Source organism: Halichondria panicea, chromosome 8 (assembly GCF_963675165.1).
Source record: "Halichondria panicea chromosome 8, odHalPani1.1, whole genome shotgun sequence".
NCBI lineage: Eukaryota > Metazoa > Porifera > Demospongiae > Suberitida > Halichondriidae > Halichondria > Halichondria panicea.
The window spans coordinates 5,609,308-5,634,217 of record NC_087384.1 but is presented as its reverse complement, the minus strand read 5'-3'; the positions used below and the strand labels follow the sequence as shown (position 1 = coordinate 5,634,217).

General features: G+C 39.8%; 4 protein-coding genes and 1 long non-coding RNA gene across 5 annotated transcripts; 2 read left to right on the top strand and 3 right to left on the bottom strand.

The window, feature by feature from the left end:
* Nucleotides 1-825: 825 nt before the first annotated feature.
* Nucleotides 826-5,128, bottom strand: LOC135340204 (uncharacterized). Its single transcript, XM_064536524.1, has 9 exons — nt 4,849-5,128; nt 4,340-4,734; nt 4,159-4,272; nt 3,853-4,074; nt 3,144-3,232; nt 2,610-2,931; nt 2,308-2,500; nt 1,629-1,871; nt 826-1,195 (listed from the first exon to the last, which is right to left on the bottom strand). Exons 1-9 carry the CDS (start codon nt 5,126-5,128, stop codon nt 1,086-1,088), a joined length of 1,968 nt encoding a protein of 655 aa, XP_064392594.1. The 3' UTR covers nt 826-1,085.
* A 1,004-nt stretch (nt 5,129-6,132) lies between these two features.
* Nucleotides 6,133-10,404, top strand: LOC135339330 (uncharacterized). Its single transcript, XM_064535401.1, has 8 exons — nt 6,133-7,445; nt 7,510-7,622; nt 7,843-8,248; nt 8,390-8,495; nt 8,657-8,886; nt 9,331-9,532; nt 9,630-9,739; nt 10,008-10,404. Exons 1-8 carry the CDS (start codon nt 6,234-6,236, stop codon nt 10,386-10,388), a joined length of 2,760 nt encoding a protein of 919 aa, XP_064391471.1. The 5' UTR covers nt 6,133-6,233; the 3' UTR covers nt 10,389-10,404.
* Nucleotides 9,586-10,639, bottom strand: LOC135339331 (uncharacterized). The gene is made up of 3 exons (XR_010395985.1): nt 10,575-10,639; nt 10,026-10,322; nt 9,586-9,716 (listed from the first exon to the last, which is right to left on the bottom strand). It is a non-coding gene; the product is annotated as an uncharacterized LOC135339331 (long non-coding RNA).
* A 4,528-nt stretch (nt 10,640-15,167) lies between these two features.
* LOC135340146 (uncharacterized) lies at nt 15,168-21,467 on the top strand. Its single transcript, XM_064536472.1, has 5 exons — nt 15,168-15,499; nt 15,551-16,538; nt 16,597-16,818; nt 16,904-17,041; nt 19,710-21,467. Exons 1-5 carry the CDS (start codon nt 15,200-15,202, stop codon nt 21,206-21,208), a joined length of 3,147 nt encoding a protein of 1,048 aa, XP_064392542.1. The 5' UTR covers nt 15,168-15,199; the 3' UTR covers nt 21,209-21,467.
* A 1,556-nt stretch (nt 21,468-23,023) lies between these two features.
* LOC135340148 (uncharacterized) lies at nt 23,024-24,738 on the bottom strand. The gene is made up of 2 exons (XM_064536475.1): nt 24,526-24,738; nt 23,024-24,462 (listed from the first exon to the last, which is right to left on the bottom strand). The coding sequence occupies exon 2, from the start codon at nt 24,453-24,455 to the stop codon at nt 23,193-23,195; it is 1,263 nt and encodes a 420-aa protein (XP_064392545.1). The 5' UTR covers nt 24,456-24,462; nt 24,526-24,738; the 3' UTR covers nt 23,024-23,192.
* Between the last annotated feature and the right edge of the window lie 172 nt (nt 24,739-24,910).

Genomic DNA, 24,910 nt, shown 5'->3' with positions numbered 1-24,910 from the left:
GCACATAATGAATGTAAAGTAATACCCTTAGTGTGCTAGCCTTACATGCCAAAGCATGCCTATATGCATGCCATGCATTTAACAATTACACAATCATCTGATCAATAAAGATATTAGCAGTGATGAAACAGTATAGAGTACACGTATGTCACAAGAAAAAAACAATATAACGTACATATAGAATGCATCTAAGCTGTAAATCTATTTCAAAGTCACTCGTAATTTGCTGAAGCAGTCTGACGGATACCATGCATCTGCTGACTTCATGGGGCTTGTCATGGGATCTTCATGTTTGTATCCACATTCTCATCAGCCTGGATGAATACATTCATAGCTATTATAGTAATAATTCGACAAAGAATTATTCAGTACGTGTATCACATCAAGAATTGTCATCCACTGGCATAGACATGTAGACGAGCTCCCTGTGTAAAAAGATGAAGATAACCTTTATTAAGCTATACTATAATAATAGTGTATAACAAATGACTTGCATGTGGGTACTATATCAGGAGTATATACTCCTGGCTATATAAATGATGTATAGCTGTCTTGCTTTGATACACTTGTGTCCTCGTCCTTGGGTACTGGATTGATCTCTCTTTGACTACAAGACCTTGGAGAACTGGTATATATATAGATACTATATCTAGATCAAGTTGTTGCTTCAGCTAGCTCAAGCTGGTTCTTGAGTTTCAAATAAAACATGTGGCAGTGAAGTGAGATGCTGTTTGTATGATTATGATAGTTATAATGTGAGAGCACATCTCTATATGGAAGTATGTTAGTTATCTGTGATCCTAGCTAGAAATGCTGTCGAACACATTCACTGTTAAAAGTTCCTTTTCTCTTTTATTTTAATATGCTATGTTTTTTGTTCATAATCATTTTTTTTAGTTTAATATCCCTGTTAATTTCTCAAAGATTAGAGAACACCAATTATTTTCTATTGATACCCATTGACTTGCTTAACCAGATGAACATTCAATAAGATGAAGATCGAGTCGTATACTCCGCATATACAAAGTAACATAGAAGTTAACGGAACGCTTGAAACAGTATAGTATAGTCTAGTCCATAGCTAGCTATGTTGTTGACAGTTCTGCAAGCTGGCTTCTTGCAAGTGCTGCTTGGGCCAATGCCTTGAGTACCACCACATCTCTTCCTGCTTGTAGTGAGGCAATTGCACAGTTACCTGCATGCATGCATGAAACGATGTGTTATGCAATTCTACCTAAATTTAGGTATACATGTACCATTAACTTTGTACGTTGTACCTAAATTTAGAGACAGTTGCATTATAATAATACCTAAATTTAGGTAAACTGCATGCATACATGAACTCTACTTGTGTACATGTGCATGCATGGATACATTCCCATGCACTATTATACACATGATAATTACATGTATGTGCATGTATATAATAATTATTATGCATGTAATCTTATTACATGTACTCATTACATATATACAACTACGCTATGCTGACGAGGCCCAACAAGGCCGAAACTATCTGACTATCATGGCAGGTGGTCCATAGTTGTTTGTACATCACAATCATGCTGGGTATCTAAAACATAAAATAGTAATCATGCATGCATGCACTGTCATCCTATAATAATTACCAGATTCACTTGTGGCATCAATAACAGTGCTCCCTTCAAAAGACAGCTTCTTTATAATGCCTGTCAGCACACAAATCGGAATCTTAGCAGTGGATTGATCAATACAGGGGAAGAAATTGGACCGCCCTTCCTCAACGAAGTTAAAGTGGTCCTCCTCCAGCTTTCCACTGAGTGAGTAGTGTCCCACTACCACACATCCAATTGATGGGATAAATCCCAGTGGATGAGTGGAATCTAAGCCACCTATAACAATAATGTTATGGGCTGTATAATAATTATTATGCTTATAGTTATGTACGATATAATAGGCTGCATGTGTACATAATAGTGCGAAATGTTCGAGGTGCTTATATATTTTGTAAAGGCCTCTAAAAGCAATTCGTTGCACAATGTTCGTGCTTACCAGAAGCCACACCTTAAATCTTTGCGAGTTACAGCAGATAATTAGTAGGATTGCTAACCCACGAAATCAGGAAAAATTAAGCACCTCGAAAAAGTTCACGCTATTATACAGTTGTTACACGATAAATATTATATACAGTCATGCGAAATATTTATAGCGTTGTTATTTTGAGTGTATAATTATAGCGGAGGCGAAAAACCGATGGATTTGCACACACCGTGTGACACAAGTTGTTAAATGTACAATGTCGATGAATTATTATTGAACATAGTTTACCTGTGCACCCTGTCTGCCAGTAGCACACACTGACGTGTTCGTAGCACTTCAACAAACAATTCTTCAGTTCTTCAATTTTTGAGAGACTGGTGCTAATCAATGCAACATTAAATGTGCTCACAGTTTTCTCGGGTATTGTATTCAGCTGTTTTGTGGTGTACACAAGGCTTTGAATTTGTTCTGTTGTCCACGCCTGCACGAAGTTGAACAACATGTAAGTATAATATCAGGAGTGTTTATATACGTAGCTATAACATATACATGTGTTATAGCTGTACGTGCATGCATGCACATAATTATACCACGGGTATGTCAGCCAGGAAGAGATTTGAGCCCATGAATGTAGGGTAGACATCCCTAACATCTTGGCAGCACATGTTTGCTGCATCCCCTTCGACCACATAAGCCTTGCAGTGCCTGAACTTATATATATCAGCCGAGGGGACAACAGTGTTGTCTGTGCTGCCTGATTTTTCTGCTTTTAGAGCTGCCTCACAATATGAACGAAAAGACGCCGGTATTGTTTTGGTTAAACATATCTGGTGGAATGTCCTCAGACGCTCTGGGGTAGTGAAGGCAGGAAATCTACGTTTTGCCTCGCACCACGTACTGGAAGTAGTTATCCTGGGATGGAATTATACTTGACTTAAAAAATGTGATTATAGAAATAATACACTTTAGATCAAAAAAAGGAAGTTTCCACATGATTTAGAAGTCCTCACGAGTCAGGGCTAGTAGAACCCTCGGGATACTACAATTACCAGCCCTTTAATTGGGCTTCTAGAAACTTCCTAAACAGTGTCTATACAAATGCATGCATGTGATTGTTAATTTACTTGCAGAAAGCCCTTTGCAGAGACTTTCTTGATCTGTAGCTGGTAGCTTCTTCCTTTAATTCGGCAAGGCTTAGCTCACTGCTTGAAACCTGGAAAATTAATAATTAATATTTAGAGCTGCATGGTTGTAGTATCCCGAACGTGTAGAGAGGGTTCTACTAGCCCTGATTATAGATCATGCATAATATAGCAACCATGATTCTCAATTTAGTCAATCATGCACTATTCTTATCTAATCTTTGCTACATAAGTGAAGTAAATACCGTATAGCGCGAAATGTTCGAGGGGCTTAATTTTCGCGGATTTCGTGGGTTAGAATTCTATACGAAAATTAAGTCCACGAAAATTGTTCTTTAATTAGAATTACCTGCTATCGTGCAAATATTTAAAGGCGTGGCTTCCCGTAAGCAGTCATTCCGCGAACATTGTGCAACGAAATGGTTTTTAGAGGCCAATCCACGAAATATAAGTGCCTCGAAAATTCGCGCTATACGGTAAGTATACTAAGTTGGATAGAACACTTCCTCTATAGCCTATCAGATTGCAGGCAAACATGATCTAAAAAACTATTACTATTAATTCATAACAACTTCAATGCAGATATAAATAGATTACGCTGTCAGGCTCCTATATTATACCTCTGCATGTGCTTTTTTACACGTAACAATATTATTTTGTCTATAGAAAATCTTCTCAAGCGCTTGTATACCTTTGATAACATTTCCAGCTTGAACTCATCAGGAAGGCACTGGATTGGGCTAAAATTTTGCTGCTTAAACTCGGGCTTTGTAGTCAGAGATTTTGTTGAGAGGGTCTGGTCTTTCAGCTCCCCCTCCTCGTACAAGTTCATGACCGATACGGCCAATGCCCAGACTTCCTTAGTAAAGCTTGCCTGCTTAAAGATATTCTCCATTGTGCAGCGGCCCATATCCTAAGATTTGGACAAATATTATGAGCATGCATGGATCAGTTCTGTAAAGTACAATGTATATTAACAGACGAAATAGTATAATACCTGAGGTAAAATGCATCGCTTGCACACATCCTTCCATTCCACCGAGTCTTTTGGGGTTTCCTCCTCAGGAGCCTTACCGCACATTGAAAACAGTTTCGATCGGCAGGCCTCAAGCTATAATCATAGCAAAATGAATGAACACAGCTTATTTCTTAGAGGAATTTTGAATTCTTTAACTTACATAGTCCCGATGTGTCATCTTGTGGATAAAATGACTATTTGTGTTGTGGCGAGAGGCGAGCCTAAGTGCTTCATCGTCTGTCAGACCAACATACACCTCAGCAAGGACAGTCTGTAGCAACGTATTGTCTGGAGACTTGGCTGCTACTATCCTTCTTGCCAAGGCTGTATGCTGGCCTCCAAGCAGCTCGTACTTATAGGCGTCCACTCTGTTGGTGTCAAACACATCTATGCTCTCAACAGAAATGCACAGAACAGCAATCGGAGGTACACCTGGAGCAGAGGGATCCTTAGTGAACTTCTTCACTAGTTCCTCCACAAATACAGTGTCAACCGTTCTTAAACAGCGTTGTGTTTTGGGTTCTGAGAGGTTTCTCAGCTGGAGATCAATAGTTCCTGCATGCATGCATATACAATATCAAGTGAGAGAAGTTCAATTGTGCCTTGGTGCGCATGCGCAAGCAAGGTTGAAATTGCATGTGTGATACAGTTGGCACACATGCAGCTTACCAATCTTCTTGGTGAAGATCGCATCGTCCATAGTATCTTTGTGCTTCATCCTCTTTCTCGATACTTCCTCCTCCTGCTGACTTCTCTTTTCTCCAAGTTGGTGGCTGCCGTCTATGCTTTGGGTACTTGTCAATGAAGACAGCGGGTGGTCATCCTCAGAGTCACCACCATCAGACAACGCCTCCTCAGTTAGCAACTCCGAACTGGTTGGCAGGGGGCTTACAGGAACTAAGAAGCCTCGGTCAGAATTGAACTGTAGATAAAGTAAGAATATGTACATACATATAGCTGCTGTAACAATTTTAACACCTTATCAGGTTAGCTAGTGTAGATTATAAACACGAGGTTTGTATACAGTGCATGATGTCAAGATATAGAATTCACACGTACAAACATTGATTGCCATGCACTGATTGTATGTTCAACTGTTTTCCCACGCATGATGCATGCATGGGTATATAATATTATAAGCATGCATGCAGACAGCAATTTGAACGGTTATAATTATATTGGTGGGTTAGCGATCATACATGAACTCTATACTATAATTATTAAGTAAACTTTATAATTATATAGAGTTATTATTATGTTAATTTTATGTACAATGTATGTAAACAAGTGATGTACATGAAAACGCATTGTACATCAATTATTACATTTTCCCTATCACAAGGATCTATATGACCCCCCCCCCATTATTCCTATGTAAAAACAGGGACTGTATCAACTGTTGTACACCTTAGCAATCACGCAGAAATGGGCAAGACACATTATTATGATACCTTTGTCAGTTGGTTGAAGACTTGAATGAAGTCGACTGCTCCTCTCGCCCCAGGAGACAGCCTCAACAGTCGACAAAATGCTGATTTATTCCATTCAAACTCCTTCCGGTTCAGGAGCACAGTAGTCTTGCATTTAAATGTGACCTGTATGACCAATAAAAACCAGGATTATATCTGTGGTGCTTATTACTAAAATTACAACATTGTTATACATTATAGCTTACCTCAATGGCTTGATCTAGGTATTCTTTAACCTTATCACAAGTCTTTCTAGTAGAAGGAGTACCTATTGAATATACACTTTCCAAGACTGGGCGATTTGGGAGTTTGTAGCTCTTAATCCTTGCACCATTCTTGTACACAGTGATACCACTGACTCCACCCACGAGAAACTCAAAGTGCCACCTCTTGGTTGCAGGCATTCTTCACCTATGCTGTAAACTAGGGAGCTACAGTAGCTAAGCACGTACTACTAAGTGCAGCGCAGTGCAGTGCAGTTTTAAATGCAGCTGAATAGTGCTAGTCCATCGGCGCATGCGCAATAAAGTAGCCATGCGTGAACCCGCAGGTGTGATAGTTCAGTGCGCATGATTTGTGGCTTGCATGCATGCAATGATGAATGATTCATGTCCTCTCTATGATGGCAGTTATAGCCAAGACTCTCTCCTTATTGTGTCACCAGGGACAAGCAGTAAGCAAGACTCACAAACTAGCATCAGGGGTGCATGCACTCCTGCTAGCATAGCTAACAACAAGCAAGACTCTCTCCTCATTGTGTCTCCAGAACTCGAAACAAGCATAGTGCAAGACTCTCTCCTCATTGTGTCTCCAGAACTAGAACTCGAAACAAGCATAGCGCAGGACTCTCTCCTTATTGTGTCTCCAGAACTCGAAACAAGCATAGCGCAAGACTCTCTCCTCATTGTGTCTCCAGAACTCGAAACAAGCATAGCGCAAGACTCCCTCCTCTTTGTGTCACCAGAACTCGAAACAAGCATAGCGCAAGACTCCCTTCTTATTGTGTCTCCAGAGACAAGCATGACTACCAACACGCAAAACTCTCTGCTCTTATCTCCTGTTGTAGACAGCAGCCAAGAGTTGTTTGTGTCCTCCAGCTTCACTAACTGTGATGCTGACTCCGAACTACTCGAACTCATGGATTTTGATCCCCAATTTGAAGCTCCTTTGAATTCAACACCTGTCAAGAAGCGAAGGACAGAAGATCCTTTGGAATATGAGAGTGAATCTCCTGTAAGCTCTCATCGGTTTCAATGTTGTGGAAGGGTGTGTATTGCTGCATTTACTCAGCAGGAAGTACAGAAAGTTAGAGGTATCTTTAACAAAAAGAGAAGAGCTGACCAGAAACAGTTTCTGTTTGATACCTCATTGATATTTATTCCCTCGTCAAGCAGACAATCATCGAGCTCAAGCAAGCTTACGATGATGCTCGAAGGAAAGCATGTATGCAAGAACGCCTTCTTGAATATTCTTGGAATTTCAAACAAGAGATTCAAAACAGTAACCGAACAATTCTCAAATGGCATTCACAAAGCCACTAGAAAACCCCACGTGAGAGCCGAGGCCTCAAAAATGTCTGAAGCCAAGACTTGGATGAGGCAATACTTTAATCTCATTGGAGATCAGATGCCTAACATCGATCGTGTACACCTTCCTCATTTCCTCACTAAGTACGATGTGTACGTCAGGATGAAGAGGGAGCTCATGGCTGGAGGAATCCCAGAAGATGCTGTTGTGAAAGTTTCTACCTTTTACCGCTTTTGGAAAGAAGATTTTTCGAAGGTGCTCATTCCCAGTGTAAGTATTAATTCTATTATACTATTATTATATAACCATAACCATATAATTATCCAATTTACAGCAAAGCGCTTTCAGCAAGTGTGATATTTGCACTAAGTTTGACCAGGAAAGAATGAAGAGTGGATGGAGGTGTAGATTTAAGGAGGAGTATGATCAACATCTACAGATTGTTCAGTAAGTGACTCTGCAAGCCTTTACCTTGTATTCGAGTACACATTACATTTCCACGCAATTAATTCTTTGCCTTTAGTCAGACAGCAATAAAATGTACCTAAATTACTCGTCCCATGTGCATAATTATACGTCCAAAACGTAATTATGCATGGGTGCATGGGACTCACAATTATATGCATACGAATTTTATTCCATCTTGCTATTATTATTATGGTGACAGGCAAGAAAGGCGGAAGTATTATGGTCATCGGGAAAAATCTAGAACAAATCCACAACACAGTGTTACCATCATCATTGATGGCATGGATCAGCACAAGACCAATCTTCCTCGCCTCGCAAAGATCCCAAAGTCTGTGCAGGGATTGCTTCCTCTCAGAACACACGTCACTGGAGTGCTAGTACACACCCGGGCACCTCATGGAAAGTTAGCTCACGTCTACATTGACATGCTGCAATTCCCTCATGACTGCAATGTTACGATTCATGTGCTGCTCAAATCCTTGATTGCTCTAGATCATCTCCCACCAGTTCTCAACATCCAACTGGACAATACAGCAAAAGAAAACAAAAACAAGTTCTTCCTGGGGTTTTGTGCATTGTTGGTAGAACGGAAGATATTCACTAAGGTATCATTATAGTAATTATTACATAGCAACTGCATGCACTGCCCTGCCCTAATGACTATAATTATAATCATTCATGCACACATTGTCAATGCATGGTTGCCCATGCATGCATATGACACTGTATACATTGTGCTATAATAGGTGCGGGTAAACTTCCTACCTGTTGGTCATACTCATGAGGACATTGACCAGCTTTTCTCAAGGATATCTAAGCAGCTCACTCTAAAAGGAGCTGAATCTTTACCAGGTAATAATTATGCATTCATAATTATACATGTAGTATGTAGGTATTATGCATGGTGGTCAATTATAATTATAGCTATAATTATACTTCCTATAAATTTATTAAGGTTGGTTTTGAATTGATTGTGACATTACATAATTATTGTTGCATGTATAATTGTACAGATCTCCAAAAGCAGATTACACAGTCAAGCACACCTACCCCAACGGTTGAGGTACTCAATACTGTTTCTGATGTGAGGTCGTGGCTGGAACCTTGTATTGACGGACTAAATGGTCACTCTCTTCCACATTGCTTCAAATTCTTTTTAGAAGATGGGAAAGCTGTGATGTATTTTCGGCATTGGAGCAGTGATGCTTGGTGCAATGCTGATGTAGCAGTGAAACTACTTCTGGCAAGTCCGCATGTAATAACGTTTTTTTTGTCAGTGATCATAATAAATACCGTACAAGCACATGCATACTACATTATGTATGGCAACACACTTTGTGTTAGGGTATATGCAGTTGTTATAATAATTAATAGCAGTTTTTTACAGACGCTGAAGTTCGAACCATAAGTATATTCTACAGCTCTCTAGGCCCTGATAATACACCCATTCGATTCTTGAATTCTTTAAAAAATTAATGTGCCTATTATGTTCATAAAAATTTGGATTTTGCACTATATAGCGTAACATTTTTGAGGGTTAAATTTTTACTGATTCGTGCATTTTACTGTAACAAAAATGGACAATGTATTTATCGACCTACACCTCTTATGGCTATAAATTAAGCTCATGCATTCGTATAGATCAAATTACACGCTTTTAACTTTACATGCAAAATGTACTGTGCAGGAGATTCCATGTGGCATTCCAAATAGAGTTCACCTGTCTGACAACAAGATAGACCTGCCACGTCTACACATAGATATTCCAAAGTTTTATTCTTGGATCTCTGATGATGCTCGTATTTGGTGGGAGCAATTTGATATGGACGCTGTCTACTCTGATGATGAATTTGGAATTACCCCCTGGCCCTTGCTACATCTCCAAGAAGGTGAGCAAACTCTCATTTCAATCAGAATTATATACGTAACACCATAATAATACTTTACATTACGTATATCACTTATATTCTAATAATTATTACACAGTTCGTCAACTGGCCCAACTCCCAGCCTCAGGATCAGCAGATATGAGCTGTGATGCGCCTCAGAATACCCAGCTTCAAGCTCTATTTGCTGCAGAGAATGAAGAGTGCAATGTAAGCAATAATTATACGACAGTTCAGCACACCTATTGCACTTTCCCTAAATTTATAATAACCTAAATTTAGGTCACTTTGCATAATTCTTCAACTTAGGTATATACGTAATGCATAAGTATATACACACAATTCCCTAAATTTAGGTCAATGTGTGCATGCACACACACAAATTATACCATCCCTAAATTTAGGTCACTGAGTAGGCTTCCTAAATTTAGGTTGCTTTGTTCACATGGTATCTACCTTCAAATTCAATGTCATACAGGTGTACACTGGGGCCTACCGAAAGCAATCACGGACAGACGTTAGGGAGGTGCAGGATTTAGCAGGTCTCAAGATTGATCAGTTGCTGGCAGTCAGAAGCTGTCCAAGCAGTAACATCGAGCCATGGATTGCTCAACTTCGATCAATCTCAGATTCAGAGGTAGGAGTTGTCTGGATGGAAGGGAAGTACAACAGCAAATGGAAAGTGGCAAGAAGACAGGATCCAGAAAACAAGAGGAAGCGAATTGAGTGGGAAGATTCAGTCACGAAATCCTCAATACTCTTGTACGATTTCCAGTTGACGTCCACCGGTCATCTACGTAAAAAGACAATAGAACATTTAAAGAGTGTATACCAAGAGCTAAAGCAAAGTAACACCTAATGTTGTGTATATTTCATTCTGTTTATCGTGATACAAAATATATCTCTGTTAGCTTCTCCAAATCTAGTATGCTAAACAGAGTCAATAAAAACAAGTTAACACAACCATGGAATACAACAATAACATAACAATGCAGATAAGATTTACAAATAGACAAAAAATCAAACAATTTTTGTTTCACTTAACTAATAAAACAGTGAATTCTATTCTGATCCTGCAAAAGAGAAAGGGAACTTTTAACAGTGAATGTGATTGTCAATTCCTCTGACTGATACTTTTGTGCAGAATCAGCAAGTTAATCTCCAGGAGTGTTATGGATGCTGAGAGACTCTGGTACACCATTCATGACCCTAAACCATTAATTATAATAGAATCTACCATTCACACACAAACATTCTTGCATATCATATGATAAAAGGTCTTGTGAGTGTGTATATGAGCATGACCTATGTCGTCTATATACCCATGCACTGTCTGATATTTGTGTAGTGCTGTTAGTGGTTTTGTAACTGCTGTTGTCATGCGTAGGATGCTTTTTTGTTTTGTGATATGTGGAAGAGGAGTCTTTTAGCTATCAAAAGCACCTTTAATCTTGTGGCTCTGCCTCTTCAGTGATTCGTAGGTTCCTGTGCATGTCTGATATTATGTTTAATTTTCAATATATCAGACACCACAACATTTTGGTGTATAATTATTTCATGCATATTTTAGAATTGGGCTATCATTTTTGGAGGTTATGTTGTTAATAGGTAGACCTATATTGCCGGGTGAAAAATCAGCTTTGTTTCGCCCATTCGTTCTCTTCCGGCAGCTGTCTGATTATACGTTCTGTCTGATAATTGATATATTTTACTCTAACATAAGAAGCAATGAGCCAGAAACTTAGATTAGTCACAAACATCGAGTTGTTGCTGCACTTGCCTTCGTTTTTTAACTCCTGTCTTGATGTAGCAGGTATAGCAATCATATTGTTAAACCATAGATAGTACATTGTAAAGGACAGGGATTGGAAACGCATCACGTGCACCAATGTTTTCAACAGAGTCTGAATGGTACAATCCCAGAGGATGTCCGACATGCAGGCGCGGTGCAGCTCAAGTAATTAGCCTTTGATTACTCTCAGCAAAAACATACGACGTGGGCAGGGTATGCGCGGATAATTATTGTTCAATCAAAGGCTAATTTAGATTAAGGTTAGTTATAAACCATAATTACTAGGCAACCCAGTCAACAACTGATTTATTTACTGCAAAATCAGTAAAATAGTCATTTGAACATCAATGGAGACAGTCAAAATTGCTCTCACAGTCACTTGTGCCTATAGCGCCTCAGAATATGCAGTTAGAACAGTTACGTGAACTTATGGGCCATGGTGGATTTCCAACGTAACCAATGAGATTGCTCACAAGTATCATTTGACTTGAATAGAAGGCAGCAAACTGTATACGTGCGGTTGAGCAGTGAGCACATGCATGTTTTGGCACGGTTATACACATTTTTATGGTTCACCAGCGTGTACATGCAGTGTACATTAATTGTAATACATTCCATTGTGCCATGTTTTCACGTAGAGGGTGCTCAGACGTTCCTCCTCTCTAAGAGGTGCGGCTGATTCATGAAACTATATAATTATACCAAGTTTTGTTTTTGCTTAAACTTTATGGTGTATTTATAATTGCTATGATGCCCTTCCTTTATTTCTTCACTGCAGGTAGCTATACCTGGACAAGTTTGTCAGAACAGTAACTGTTGTATAATTATTATGACTATAATTATAGCTTCTATATAAGTATCCAAGAGATGCTTGAAGTTTCATTATTATGCATGGTATAGCGGGTAATTTTCGGGGGGGCAAAACATTTGTGGTTGAGCAATATTAAAGTCACTTGTGGATAATATTTTCGTGGTTGCTTGCATGCAGGTGCAAGGTCACTTCATTCTTAGCACTATGCATTGGTTTGTCTACTTTCAGTATATCTCTGTATCGAATCACATATGCCCACTCTTTAATGGTAGAAACATAATAACACTAGAGACGATAATCTTGCTCCATTGTGACTGCATTATTGCATCCTGCATGAGGTACGTGTGCATGGGCTTTGCCTATATAAATAAGAAGATTGTATGCTACAACAGTATTAGGGTCTTTCCTTCGTACTCTTTCAGCTGCTGCACACAGTACTCGTCGATGGGCTCCACCATGTAGATGACCTCGAAGCCACTCTTGCGGACGCGCTCCACAAAGGCAGAGTGAGACACTTGGTCAACAGACTCCCCAGTGATGTAATACATGTTTACTGAGTCATGCAGTTAAATATGAAGAGGTTCTACCACATAATTTTCGCAGCAGCGGTATTGCTACCATTTGTCGTGTATGGCTATCTGACACCAGAGGCAGGCCCGGATCTGGAGAGCAGTAAAGCAAAATAGAGAAACGGTTGCTTCATGTTAACTTGCAGCACATGATGTTATCTAATCATCTATAGATCTATCCCTCTGTTTTCATATTGGTGTATTTCTGGCAGCTAAATAAACAATGATGGTTTCAACCACCTGCAAATGAAATATAGTTCAAGCTTTGTGCATGCATAGATTGAATCTAGGGTGCATGCGCATGAGCTAGCTAGCTATAGTGGTGTGCATGACAATTTTTCCTAAAAAACTGGCCTAGTCTAGTACATGTAGTCATGCAGTTACAGCCTACAGTTGTGAGATGTAATGTTGGGATAATTATGTACCGTATAGCGGGTCATTTTCGTGGGGTAAAAATTCGTTCACTGGAAAACGGTGATTTTCATGAGTTTAAATTCTGTTTAACTTCATTGCTTGCACTGCAATGCATGCGTTACGGTATAAGCCATGCCTACAAAATGTTGTGTAGGTCAGCTTGCCACGAAAATAACGAATATTTTATCCACAAAAATTACCCGCTATACGGTATTTACATACCGGGTATATAGTAGCCTCGGTTCCAGGCCGATTAAAATACAGCCTATATACATGGTATCTATTGCATGCATGTGTGATAGTGCGCATGTGCTTAATCCACGCCCATGTACTACTGTGGAGTAGGAACAGTTAAAAGGTTAGGGGGGCCACTTGGGTGGTGCAAAGTACCACCTAAATGGGACTGCCCCTGGCACAGAGCGCCGGAAAATTTGAGACAGGAAGCCACATCTCCTCATTATATGACATCATAATTAGATGCGGCCTAGCTACAAGCTTATTAGCTCTGAACAAGAACTAAAGTCTATATATAATAACTCTCAAAATCCACACACACAGTGACACACACACTGAGTATACATTCAAGTTGTAATATAATAATACCGTATACTGCAGAATTGCGTTCAAAATAAATATGAGTATTATCATTCCGGAAATGTCCAAAAAAAGCAATCCTTCTTTCATTCTGCATGCTTTCAATTGGTTAATTAGAACACCTACCCAACTCAGGAAGGGTGGGCCCATTCAATGTTGGGGGGGCCACTGGCCCCCTGGCCCCCCCTGTTCCTACTCCACTGTACTATCTACGCACAGGCGGGAGCACATCTGGACATTGCTGCTAACGGTGTTTGGGGAGGTACCTTCGAGCATATATATACATACTTTGGCGTTAGGATTTAAACCCCCTGCTCCATCTAACAGACACACATGCAGATCTCAAACTACCTATCGAAAGCATGAACAGAGCTTACGAACAAAGAATAATGAAATTGAACATGCTACTTTTCCCTCCTAGTTCTCTCTCCGCCACTGAAGGTTAGCTAGGGAGGCCACTGTATACTTTCTATAAGAGACTAGCCTCCATGCTTTCCTCCAGTTGGGGTCAGACCTACAATAATACACTACGCTAGCTACAATGCAAATTATAGCATTCTCATGCACTATTACGCTCATCAATACAAGCTATGCAAGGGATCTAATCATCACGTGGGTACCTATATAGTTAACAACTCAGTAGCGGTGGACGTGGTCATCCAAAGCTCAACCTTAATAAATGCTCGTCCTTATAATAAACTGATCACTCATTGTTCATTTTGTGTGTACACATTCAGATCTCTTGAAAAACATAAGTTTACGGTAAAACTATAGATCGTATTTTAATCGGCCTGAATTCGAGGCTATATATAGAGGTGTACAAAAGACTGGCATCACTACTCTCGGCAAAACACGACCAATACTACATCACAACTATGAGTTGGCTCAATGCAGGCCCTCTTTCTCTCTATACTATACGTTCCTCAATTATGTGCATGAACAAGATCGTCTTAAGGCCACCTCATTAAGTAGCCCAAGAATCGAACCTGCTCATAATTATTATTATATCACAACTCTGAACTATATAATTTATACTCTGAACTATAATTTTTGCTGAGAGTAACACGTTTACACGTTCTAACTTTTGCTCGTAAAAGACCTATAATCTAGCTCTCCCTCCCACGTACTTAAAATGCGGGCCTGGTACACGTACAATCATGTATATCCTGTCGATGAGTGTATGCGGAGGCCGAGATGTATAGATCCATTAAGATTTGGGGTGTCTACATCACTACTAATAGCTATAATGATATGGTATAACCTAGAACTATATGTGCACTATGCATTGGTTTGTCTACTTTCAGTATCTCTGTATCTAAGTTCGTAGAATAACACATGCCCACTCTTTAATGGTAGAAACATATAGCACTCTAGAGACAATAATCTTGCTCCATTGGACTGCATTGTATGCTGATCATGAGGTGTACGTGGGTTTCACCTATAAATAAGAAGATTGTGCATGTGCTACATCAGTACATGTTTACTGAGTCATGCAGTCAAATATGAAGAGGTTCTACCACATTATTTTCGCAGCAGCGGTATTGCTACCATTCATCGTGTATGGCTATCTGACACCAGAGGGTATTGCCAAGCCATTGGTGAAAGCCCCAACAGGAGCCACTACTACTGGCCATCATATTGTGGTGCTCAAACAAGACTCCTCGAAGAGTGACCTGCAAAAAGTGGTGGAGAAGGTGAAGAGGATGTCGGATGATGTCACTGTGCATCGCTACACTGAGCATGTGGGGAAGACACTCACTGTGGATGCACCAAAGCATGTCCTGGACAAGGTCAGATAAGTTATGCCTATAGTGAGTTGGATATTACGCATTACATTGCAGATACTCTACTTGGATGAAGTGAATCATATCGAGGAGGAAGACATTGCGTTTGGTACCGAGTGCACGAAAGTAAAAATTGGCGATAACATTACTTGTGAGACAAACGACAAACAACTGTGGTTTCTGGACAGGCTTAATCAGCCGAATCTCCCACTTGATGGCATCTATACAAACAGTTTCAACATCCAGGAAGAAGAAACAGTTGATGTGTACGTTCTTGACACAGGAATCGAATTTGAGCATTCTGAATTTGAAAATCGGGCAAAATACGCTGGTTATGATCCTGTTGATGAGTACCATTTCACCACATTGAACACACGTGATTACAAGCCACAGAATGGAAGAGATTGCAATGGGCATGGAACTCTGGTTGCTAGCTTGATCGGAGGAAAAACGTACGGAACAGCAAAGAAAGTGAATCTTATAAGTGTTCGAGTGCTTGGATGTGAGAGAGCTGCTCCTTGGAGCGTTATTCTTGATGGTCTCAACTTTATTGCTACTGAAGTTGCCGAGCGAAAACGGCCTGCTATTGTGAGTATGACTCTTAGCGGTAGTGTGCATTTGTCCCTGAATTCAGCAATTGCAACTCTGCACAATGACAGAAATGTACTAATTGTAGGCTCGGCTGGAAACACTCACAGCGATTCTTGTGACTCTTCGCCAGCAAGCAATAAACTTGTTTTGAGGGTTGGGGCTACCAAAGTGAATGACAGTATCTTCGAAGAATCCAACTATGGCACCTGTGTGGATGTTTTCGCTCCTGGGGAAAAAATCGGAGGAGCTAATATCTCTTGCTTGACATGTACAACTGAAAATAGAAATGGCACTAGTTTGGCTTCTGCTCTTGTGTGTGGTATAGCAGCCGTTCATCTTTCTCGCACCCCATTTATGAAAGCTGCCCATCTCAAGCAGGCTATAATTGATGTGTCTTCTAAGGATGTTTTAAAGTCAATGCCAAGTTTGACCCCTAACAGAATAGCAAATTTTGGTAAGCTGACAAAAAACTCATTTTAATTACGTTTTACATATAATATTTTCCCCAACAGATTGTGGCGGTGCATTTGTGATAAACACAGACATTAAAATTCAATCACCAAATTTTCCGAGGCATTACAACAATAGCTTGAAGTGCACATGGACAGTGTATGCTCCGGAAGGATGGTACATCAGTCTGCAATTTGACTTCATAAAGGCAGAGCAGAACTATGATTGGGTGAAAGTGTGTGACGGAGTATGTTCAACAGATACTCAGCTGGCAAAACTAACTGGTAGGTGCTAGATTCAGTATAATTATATATATATATATTATATCTTATTATAAACTTGGTGATAAATTTCGTAATAATTATTTAGGAGATTTCGCTGAGGTTAATTGTGGTTACAGTTCTTCTGGCAATGTTCTCACTCTTGAATTCACCAGTGATGAGACGACTACTTCTTCTGGCTTTCGAGCTAAGGCCAATATACTCAAATCACAGTCGTCTAGCCCAGGTATATATTATAAATTATGCATGTTGCCAGCCCTAGTCAATATAATTATGTGCTGTCAGGAGTGCACGAATATAAAACCAGACAAAATAATGATGTGAGAAATTAATATACCAATATACGGCACTATAATTGTCTAATTAAAAGACGGTAGTGCATGTGTGGACTGCTCAAGCTGCTCAAGAAATGCATGCAAGTAAGAGTTTCTACACATTTTCATGGTCCAAGATTGCAATTTGTGAATTTGCAAAACAATGCTTCGTTCTCGAGTTATAAAGAGTTATAGTATAAGAATTAGGGTTAGGGTTAGTTAAGGTTACGATGCAGCGTTTGCTCATGAATAATGAGAAAAAGAGACATTGTTTCTATTGTTTTATGTGTCTATATGTACATACTGTTGCTCAAAAGCAGAGCTTGCACTATAGCTATCATTATAATTATGCTATATAAAATAGATGACAAAACTTTACCGCAAAGATCGTGTGCCGATTTTAGTCGTCAAAATAGTAGAGAAAGAAAGCGCTGCTTATGAATACTGATTCACTGTTAAAACAGGAATAATTGTTTTTATAGACTTCATGTTTCAGCTGTCTCATAATTGGTTCCGTCTCACAATACCCTCTTCTACCTTACTCTACTTTACCGGTGCAGCTACGCTTCGAGGCACAAATATAGCCTATCTTTCTTCAATCCCATTGAGAAACCAAACCGGCTTGTGCATAAATGAGGCTAGGAGATTCTCGCATGCATATATAAGATTGTGTATAATTATATGGTTGTACAGAATGTGTATAGCACGCATGCACTCACATATATAATTTTATTGCTTTTTAATAAGTGCTGACATCAGCGTTTTACATTCAAATTGCACAGGAAGCGACTCATCACCGACTGTGCAGATATTTTTCCATATTGCACACCCGGAAGTATTATTGCACACTTGTTATTGCACACTAGGAAGTGATTATTATTTGGAATAAAACGTTTTCAGCAGTGAGAGAACAAGAAAAACATAGTTTACACACTTATAATCATGCATTGCAATGTTTATCAGTCTCTTTTCTTGTTTTCTGATGCTCTGTATCACTTCTGTGCTCTTTTTGCAGTGAAGCTGAGGGTCAGGAGGTTGTCAGTATTCATATTTAATGCATCAAACAGGCATCAGTGTTGGGAGTGGGTACTTTGAGCGGAGTATTGCACATGTAGAAGTGTACTGCACCACCATATAAGCCTGTTCAGGCTTGTATAAAGTCGTTTTGGCTTCAAAAACGGTTGTCACACTTTTCTTCAGTTATAGCGGTGCATGTTTCCTCTTCTGATACACTGGAGCCACTGGAGCATGATAGAAAGCAAGCACATGCTGTTTATCCTTCAGAACTATCCATTTTCAAAACGGGTTGCTGGTTGTCAACGTTTTTCTGTCTTTTTTTCTTGTCTGTTCTCTACAAAATCTTTAAGTAGCCTTCTGCAAGCTCTCTTGGTGTTCTAGAGTCTTATTTCTTTGTCTTTCTAGCTGTTTTCTTTCTCTTAAACTCGTCTTCAACTGGGAGAACTCAATTTTGTTGCTACGCATTCTTCTGGTTGATAAAAGCAACCGCATGTTGCGCATGCGCAGATTCAACCTGCATTTTGGTTGCCAAGCAATAAATGCATTATCCCATGGATACTGATGATTATCACTCGTCCGTGCCTAGTAACTGTCACTCGTGCCTTGCAGGCACTCGTGCAGTTACTGGCACAGACTCGTGATAATCTTCAGTATCCATAGGATAATATCATAGTAGTGCATGCTGTTTGAAGAAGTTCACTACATGTATATATAGACTAAGTAAACATAATTATTGATGCATGTATATATATATATACATAGCCTCCTTCACCGGCCTTTGAAAGAAGGCCTGCTATCGACTGCTTGCGCATGCGCCAAATTATTGGATTTTTTCCCCGTAAATATTTCTATAATACTATAATATTGGATTTTTTACCCGTAAATTAAATATTCCTATAATACTGGTACATCAGAGAAAATATCCTAAAAGTCATACACAGAGCTATATAGCTAGCTAGCTAGAAACAGAGCTGTGTAGGTTTGTTGTACTGCTATTTTCTTCTGATAGAATCAGTAGCAGTAGTATAGTAGACTTTCACCAAAGTTAGTGTTAAATGGGCGTGGCCTGTCCATATAGGCTCTTATCAGCCGTCACTCCTTTCAGATGATCGTCATCCACACTGTTGCAGGCTGTGAGTCTTTGTTAACATAGCAGGCTAAGGGTAGCTATCAGAGAATGCTATCCGATGGGCTAGAAACCTTCAATCGAACTTTCCTTCAATCCACTTCCTTTCGTTGTGATGTCATAGTTTTACTGAGCATCGGTTATCCAAAGCCCCCAGATACCGGGGGGATATTAGCGCATGCGCAAGCAGTCAATACCAGGCCCACTTCCCTAGCGGGAAGTGCGGCCTGGGATCGAGGCTAATATATACAGTGATTTTTAGACTAGCCTGATCCTCACATTATTTTCTCTATACGTATTGCACTAGCCTCGTCCCCAGGCCAATTTTTCCAGATAGTGAAAATATACGTTGTGGCCTATATATAGGGTAGAGACAACTTAGCCTGGGGACGAGGCTAGCATTGCACTAACACACCTTATATTTGGGCCTGGTACAGGATGCAGCCAGCTAAATACAACTGAAGCCATGCAGATAGATGTAATAAGTCAAGGGACAAGTGTTGGTAATCGATTTTCAATGCACAAGGATTGGCAACAAATATTTGGAGGCAGAAGGCGTGGAATAAACATTGCCATTATCGATGAAGTCTCAGGTGAAGTGAGGGAAACAATGAACTATGACACATATCCAAATAATAATCCTTCATTGCTATTGGCATCAAAAATTGAGAACTTGCATCCAGGTGCGTTGGTTGTAATGAGTTCAAGTGGGAATCCAGTAAACTATTTCGACACAAGAGCAAAACGAGCTATTCGCACGCTAGGGTCTGCATACTCATACAATATGAATAGTGCTTCGTCATGGTCGATGGTTGGTGTGAAAGGATTGGCGCAAAATAAAGCTATTGAGAGCCACAGCCAAAGCTTTGCTGTTAATGTTTCCACCCAAGTCAAACTACAGTCAACTAAGATGTATGGACTCCGTGTAACAGTGGTTTCAGGTGGGAAAACAAGTGGAGGTAATGTGGCGACTATCACCATCGATGGAAAGAATGTTGAAATTACTAGTGAAGATAGTAACAACCTGGGACTGAATGTTGCTGTTTTTGATGAAAACACAGGATATGTTTTGGATACTAAAGTATTCAACACACATGCTGAAGCTGTTTCTGATCATACACCTTCCACTGCATTTGTTGAATATATCGATGCACTACCTCCCGGTAGAGTTGTAGCTATTGCTATCAAAGGAGATGCAATCACTCACCTTACAGAGGAGGCCAAGGATGCTTGCGAAAAAATTGGCAGCAAGCTCATTCGATACGCCCAGATAGATAGGTCTTGGGCTATTATTGGGCGAAAGGGTGCTTTGCCAGGAGAAGTAGCCGAATCTGTGAAATACTATGCACCTGCTTTTGCTACTTCTTACATACCAATTGGTACATCAAAGAATTCTTCATTTTGTAGAATTTCAGCAGCTTCGAGTACCCATTGGGGTGGATGTAGTGCTACAGGTTACATAGGAACATATATCTCTATAAATCATCAAACGTTTCCTAGTAACCTTTGTCCATTGTACGGGCTAATTGTTGGGTTGGTTGACGAGAACAGCTGTGAGTTTGATCAAACTATATACTACAACACACATGGTAGTTCAACTGAAGATAGCCGACTAAATTCTTTTATTGCAAACATTCCAAATGGCCGTATTATAGTCGCAGCTATGTCTTACGATGGTATCAGCAATTTCGATAATGGTGGAAAACAAGCTCTCGAAAACATTGGCAGTGCACACATTTGGAATGTCGGTACATACCGAGCCTGGGCTATCATTGGAAGGAAGGGAGCTGCACCTGGTTCTGTTCCAGAGGTTTTCAATAGCCAATACACAGCTGCTATCAGTGCTAGTGTGCCTGTTTCAGTGCCTGAGCTTCCTACCATCCAAGGTTGTGATAATTCCATCTACCCTCTTTCCTGTCGCGCTGGGAGGGAGTGAGTGATTTTGTATGCTTGCTGCGCATCATGGATGTGGACAAAATTGATGTGTTTGCTGCCATTATTATATAGCCATAAATTATAACTATAGAGAACATTGTGCGCTCAGTGTGCAGATGTGCCATAGGAGATGTATCATGCAGTAGTCTTGCAATTTTGTATAATTATAGGATTCATAATAATTAATGAATTGCCATGACAAATTATAGTTGTAAATCAAACATGCATGTAAAACAAGATTAATGTTCACCAGTCAATAATATTATAGTCAATATAGTATAATTTTACTTGTATGGGGAAGTTTCAATACTGCAGCAGCCTATATATAGGTAAAGTGTGTAATGATCACCACAAGCATGACATCACCTTTGGTTGTTTCTGATGAGAAATGCTTTGGAGTGCACGTGATGTGATATCCAATAGAAGCAGTACACAGATCACAAGTCCAGGTGTGCAGAGCCTTTTTCATTTCCTCCCAAGGTCCTATATATATATATATATATATATATCAACAATACAATAATACAAAGGCCCTGGGTGCCAGTAATTAATTGCTATAGCAACACGTTCTTGTACAATGCATATACATGTACCTGGCATGTAATGGAGTCCCATGCAGACTTAAGAGTATCTCTTTCTGCACACTCAGCATATCCTCCAAGGACTCCACACTCTCTCTTCCCGCCGACTCCTGGCTCGTCACACCGAATAACTCCACCTTGCTGAACTGGTGCAGTCGGTACAGGCCCTTAGCCGACAGTGTGGATCCTCCTGTGTGTGTGTGTGTGTGGATGGGAGGTACATGTAATAAACACACATGCAGTGCACATGCAGCTACCCCTAGGCCACCCTGATAAATGAAAGCACCGCGGGTGCTGATGCCTCGGTGGAGGTGCCAAAGCTACATAACATAAAGCTACTAATAGCTAGCTTTTATACACACATTGATTATAATTATCATGATGAACATTTTTAATTTTGCTGCATGCAGAATCCAGAATCACAAGGAAACTCAAAGAGTGGGTAATGATCGACGATGATTGTTGTTAATAACGATCGATGCCAAAAGTTCAAGTCTAAAATTAATGCTGCAAGTCAGCAGAGCCTTGCAGCTCTCTTCTCACTCTTGAAGCTACCAATAGCTAGCGTTCTAGTGCAGAGCTAACTACTAAGTAGAGTAGCAACACTCGGTGAACAAGTTTTGCTACGGACTCTTCTGAAAAGGCTGCAATGGCATTCCAAATAAGCAAAACTAGGCATAACTCGAGAACGAAGCTTTATTTTGCAAATCCACAAATACCAAGCCAAGAAAACATGACTAGAAGCCTATAGAAACTCTTACTTGCACTTCATTGATCCTTGAGCAGCTGAAACAGTCTAGACACACACACAGACACACACACAGACACACAAACGCACTACCATATACCTCGCACACCGAGGCATAATTATGCTTGGAATAATTTTAGGATGACCATTTTGGTAAAGATCATTACATTAAGTTTTGCATAAAGGTGTCTCATGAATCAGCCGCCCTTCTTTTACATGTTGATGTCAAGATATCTTGATTAGTTGCATGTGACAGTGTGTTGTGTTTATATATACGTCTTAACTTTGTTATTGGTATTAATCATGAGAATAATCAGAGAATATAAATAGGATTTTTTTATGAGGCACATTTTTCAAGAATTAATAATGGGAGAAAAAAAGCATAATTTATCAGGGCCTAGCTACCCCCCCAAGGCATAAAATCATGCACAGGGCGGAACCAGTACTAGTATTATAGAGAAGCAAATTAAAGCATAGATATAGTAGATGAATGTAAAATTTATGTATGATTACATATCTGTGTGTACACCCGTTTCCGGGCCCTACATACAAAAAATTAATATACGTAGCATACACATCACACAAAATAGCAGTTTATTGATCCCTAGTAACTATACACAATCACATAATTATATTAAGATCTACAATAACTAATTTTAGTTCTCAGAAAGATAATCTGGGTTGAAGTCCGGATCAATCTTGTCAACACTTCCTGAATTGTTGGTCGAAGGGTCAGGATTGAAATCACTCGCGATCGTGTCCACATTTCCAGAGTTATTAGGAGGAGGGTCAGGCATTTCGATGTTAGCGGATTTGGTGGTAGTACTGCAATCACAACAAGAGAAAATCCCCAACATCAGAGCTACAATAACAACAATTATTACAGAAATGGGCACCAAGATAACAACTGCATAGGCCCATCCTCTCTGGTCACAAATTAGCGAAACTTCGACACTCTCACCCCAGTCCACACGCTCGGGGATTGATGTGATCACCAAGAATTGTTGAGACCCAGTACTATAGTCAATGCCTACTAGGCAATTTCCTTGTTCACTGACATTACACGAATCCTTGGAGTTTAAGTCAGGGGCACTGTATTCTGTTCTCTCAAAGTTTAAGGAACCATTTACAAAGATTTCCGTTGATAGTGAATTGTGTAAAATTACGTAGTACTCATCTTCTCGCTCGACTCGATATGAAATGGTAGATGTACGTGTATTCTTACAACAGGCAGGTGCATATTGGAACATCTCAGCTACATTTTGGCTAGGGCTATCAACCCAATCGTTTGCATTTTGATTGCCTTTCACAATGTAGACATCAACCAACAGATCTGTACATACAGAGACTGATATGATGGAGTTGGGATGAAGATGATACTGCCAGAATCGAAACTCCGTCGAATCAATTGTCGACTCGATAGAAACAGTAAATTGATTAATGTCATTCAGAGGTGGTATACTCGTGTCGTCGATAAGAAACAGTTCAGCATCAACTGAATTGGACGAGAGCTCAAGAGAACCACCATCGCAAAAGAACGAAGATAGAGATATCAGTCGACTATCTCCTGGTGAATAGAAGTCAGTGGAAATGTCAGTAGGACGAATAGTGACTGAAGTAGAATCATCTGAATTATTATTGGACACGCCAAACATATTTATTCCTACTACAACACCAATTATTATGCCACTAACGAGTAAAATCAATAATGTTGCTAAGACCCCGGCAATAACTTTAGCGCACACAAAGCTACAACAGCAACAATCGTTGTCACATCCCTGTTCATCACCATATGCTGGATAGGTACGATTCGAGTAACGGCTAGAGCTGTGACTGCTGAATCTCTCGTCACCCCAACCTCCTCCACCTCCTCCTCCTCCTCCACCACCACCCCCTGCACTGCCTCCTCCTGACGGCATTCTTTATCTATAATTATAATGATTATACAAATTAACATCACTGATTTTTTATTTTAATTAAAACACTTACTCCAAATTCCAGCAAAGATTAAGGACTCACAGTATACTGGTAGTCATATGCACATGTATCACAGTACAGAGCTAGAGAGGTCTTTAAACATTCAATGTATACAGGTCTAGGTACTAGATCTAGGTCATATGCACAGTGACCAGCCAGGAAATCATGAACTCGATCTAGATCTAGACTATAAACTGAATCATATGCTTCCTGTACTTTTGTTAGTGCTGGTGCAGACGTCATCATGATAACAATAAGTATAGTCAGGGTTTAAAAGGTGCAGCAGAATTGATTCCCCATAAAACAATGGCATTGTATAGTGGTATAGACGTGCAATTGGTCATCAAGCTACAATGCCTGCTTATTTTATTACCTTTACCAAAGCTGAACGAACAAT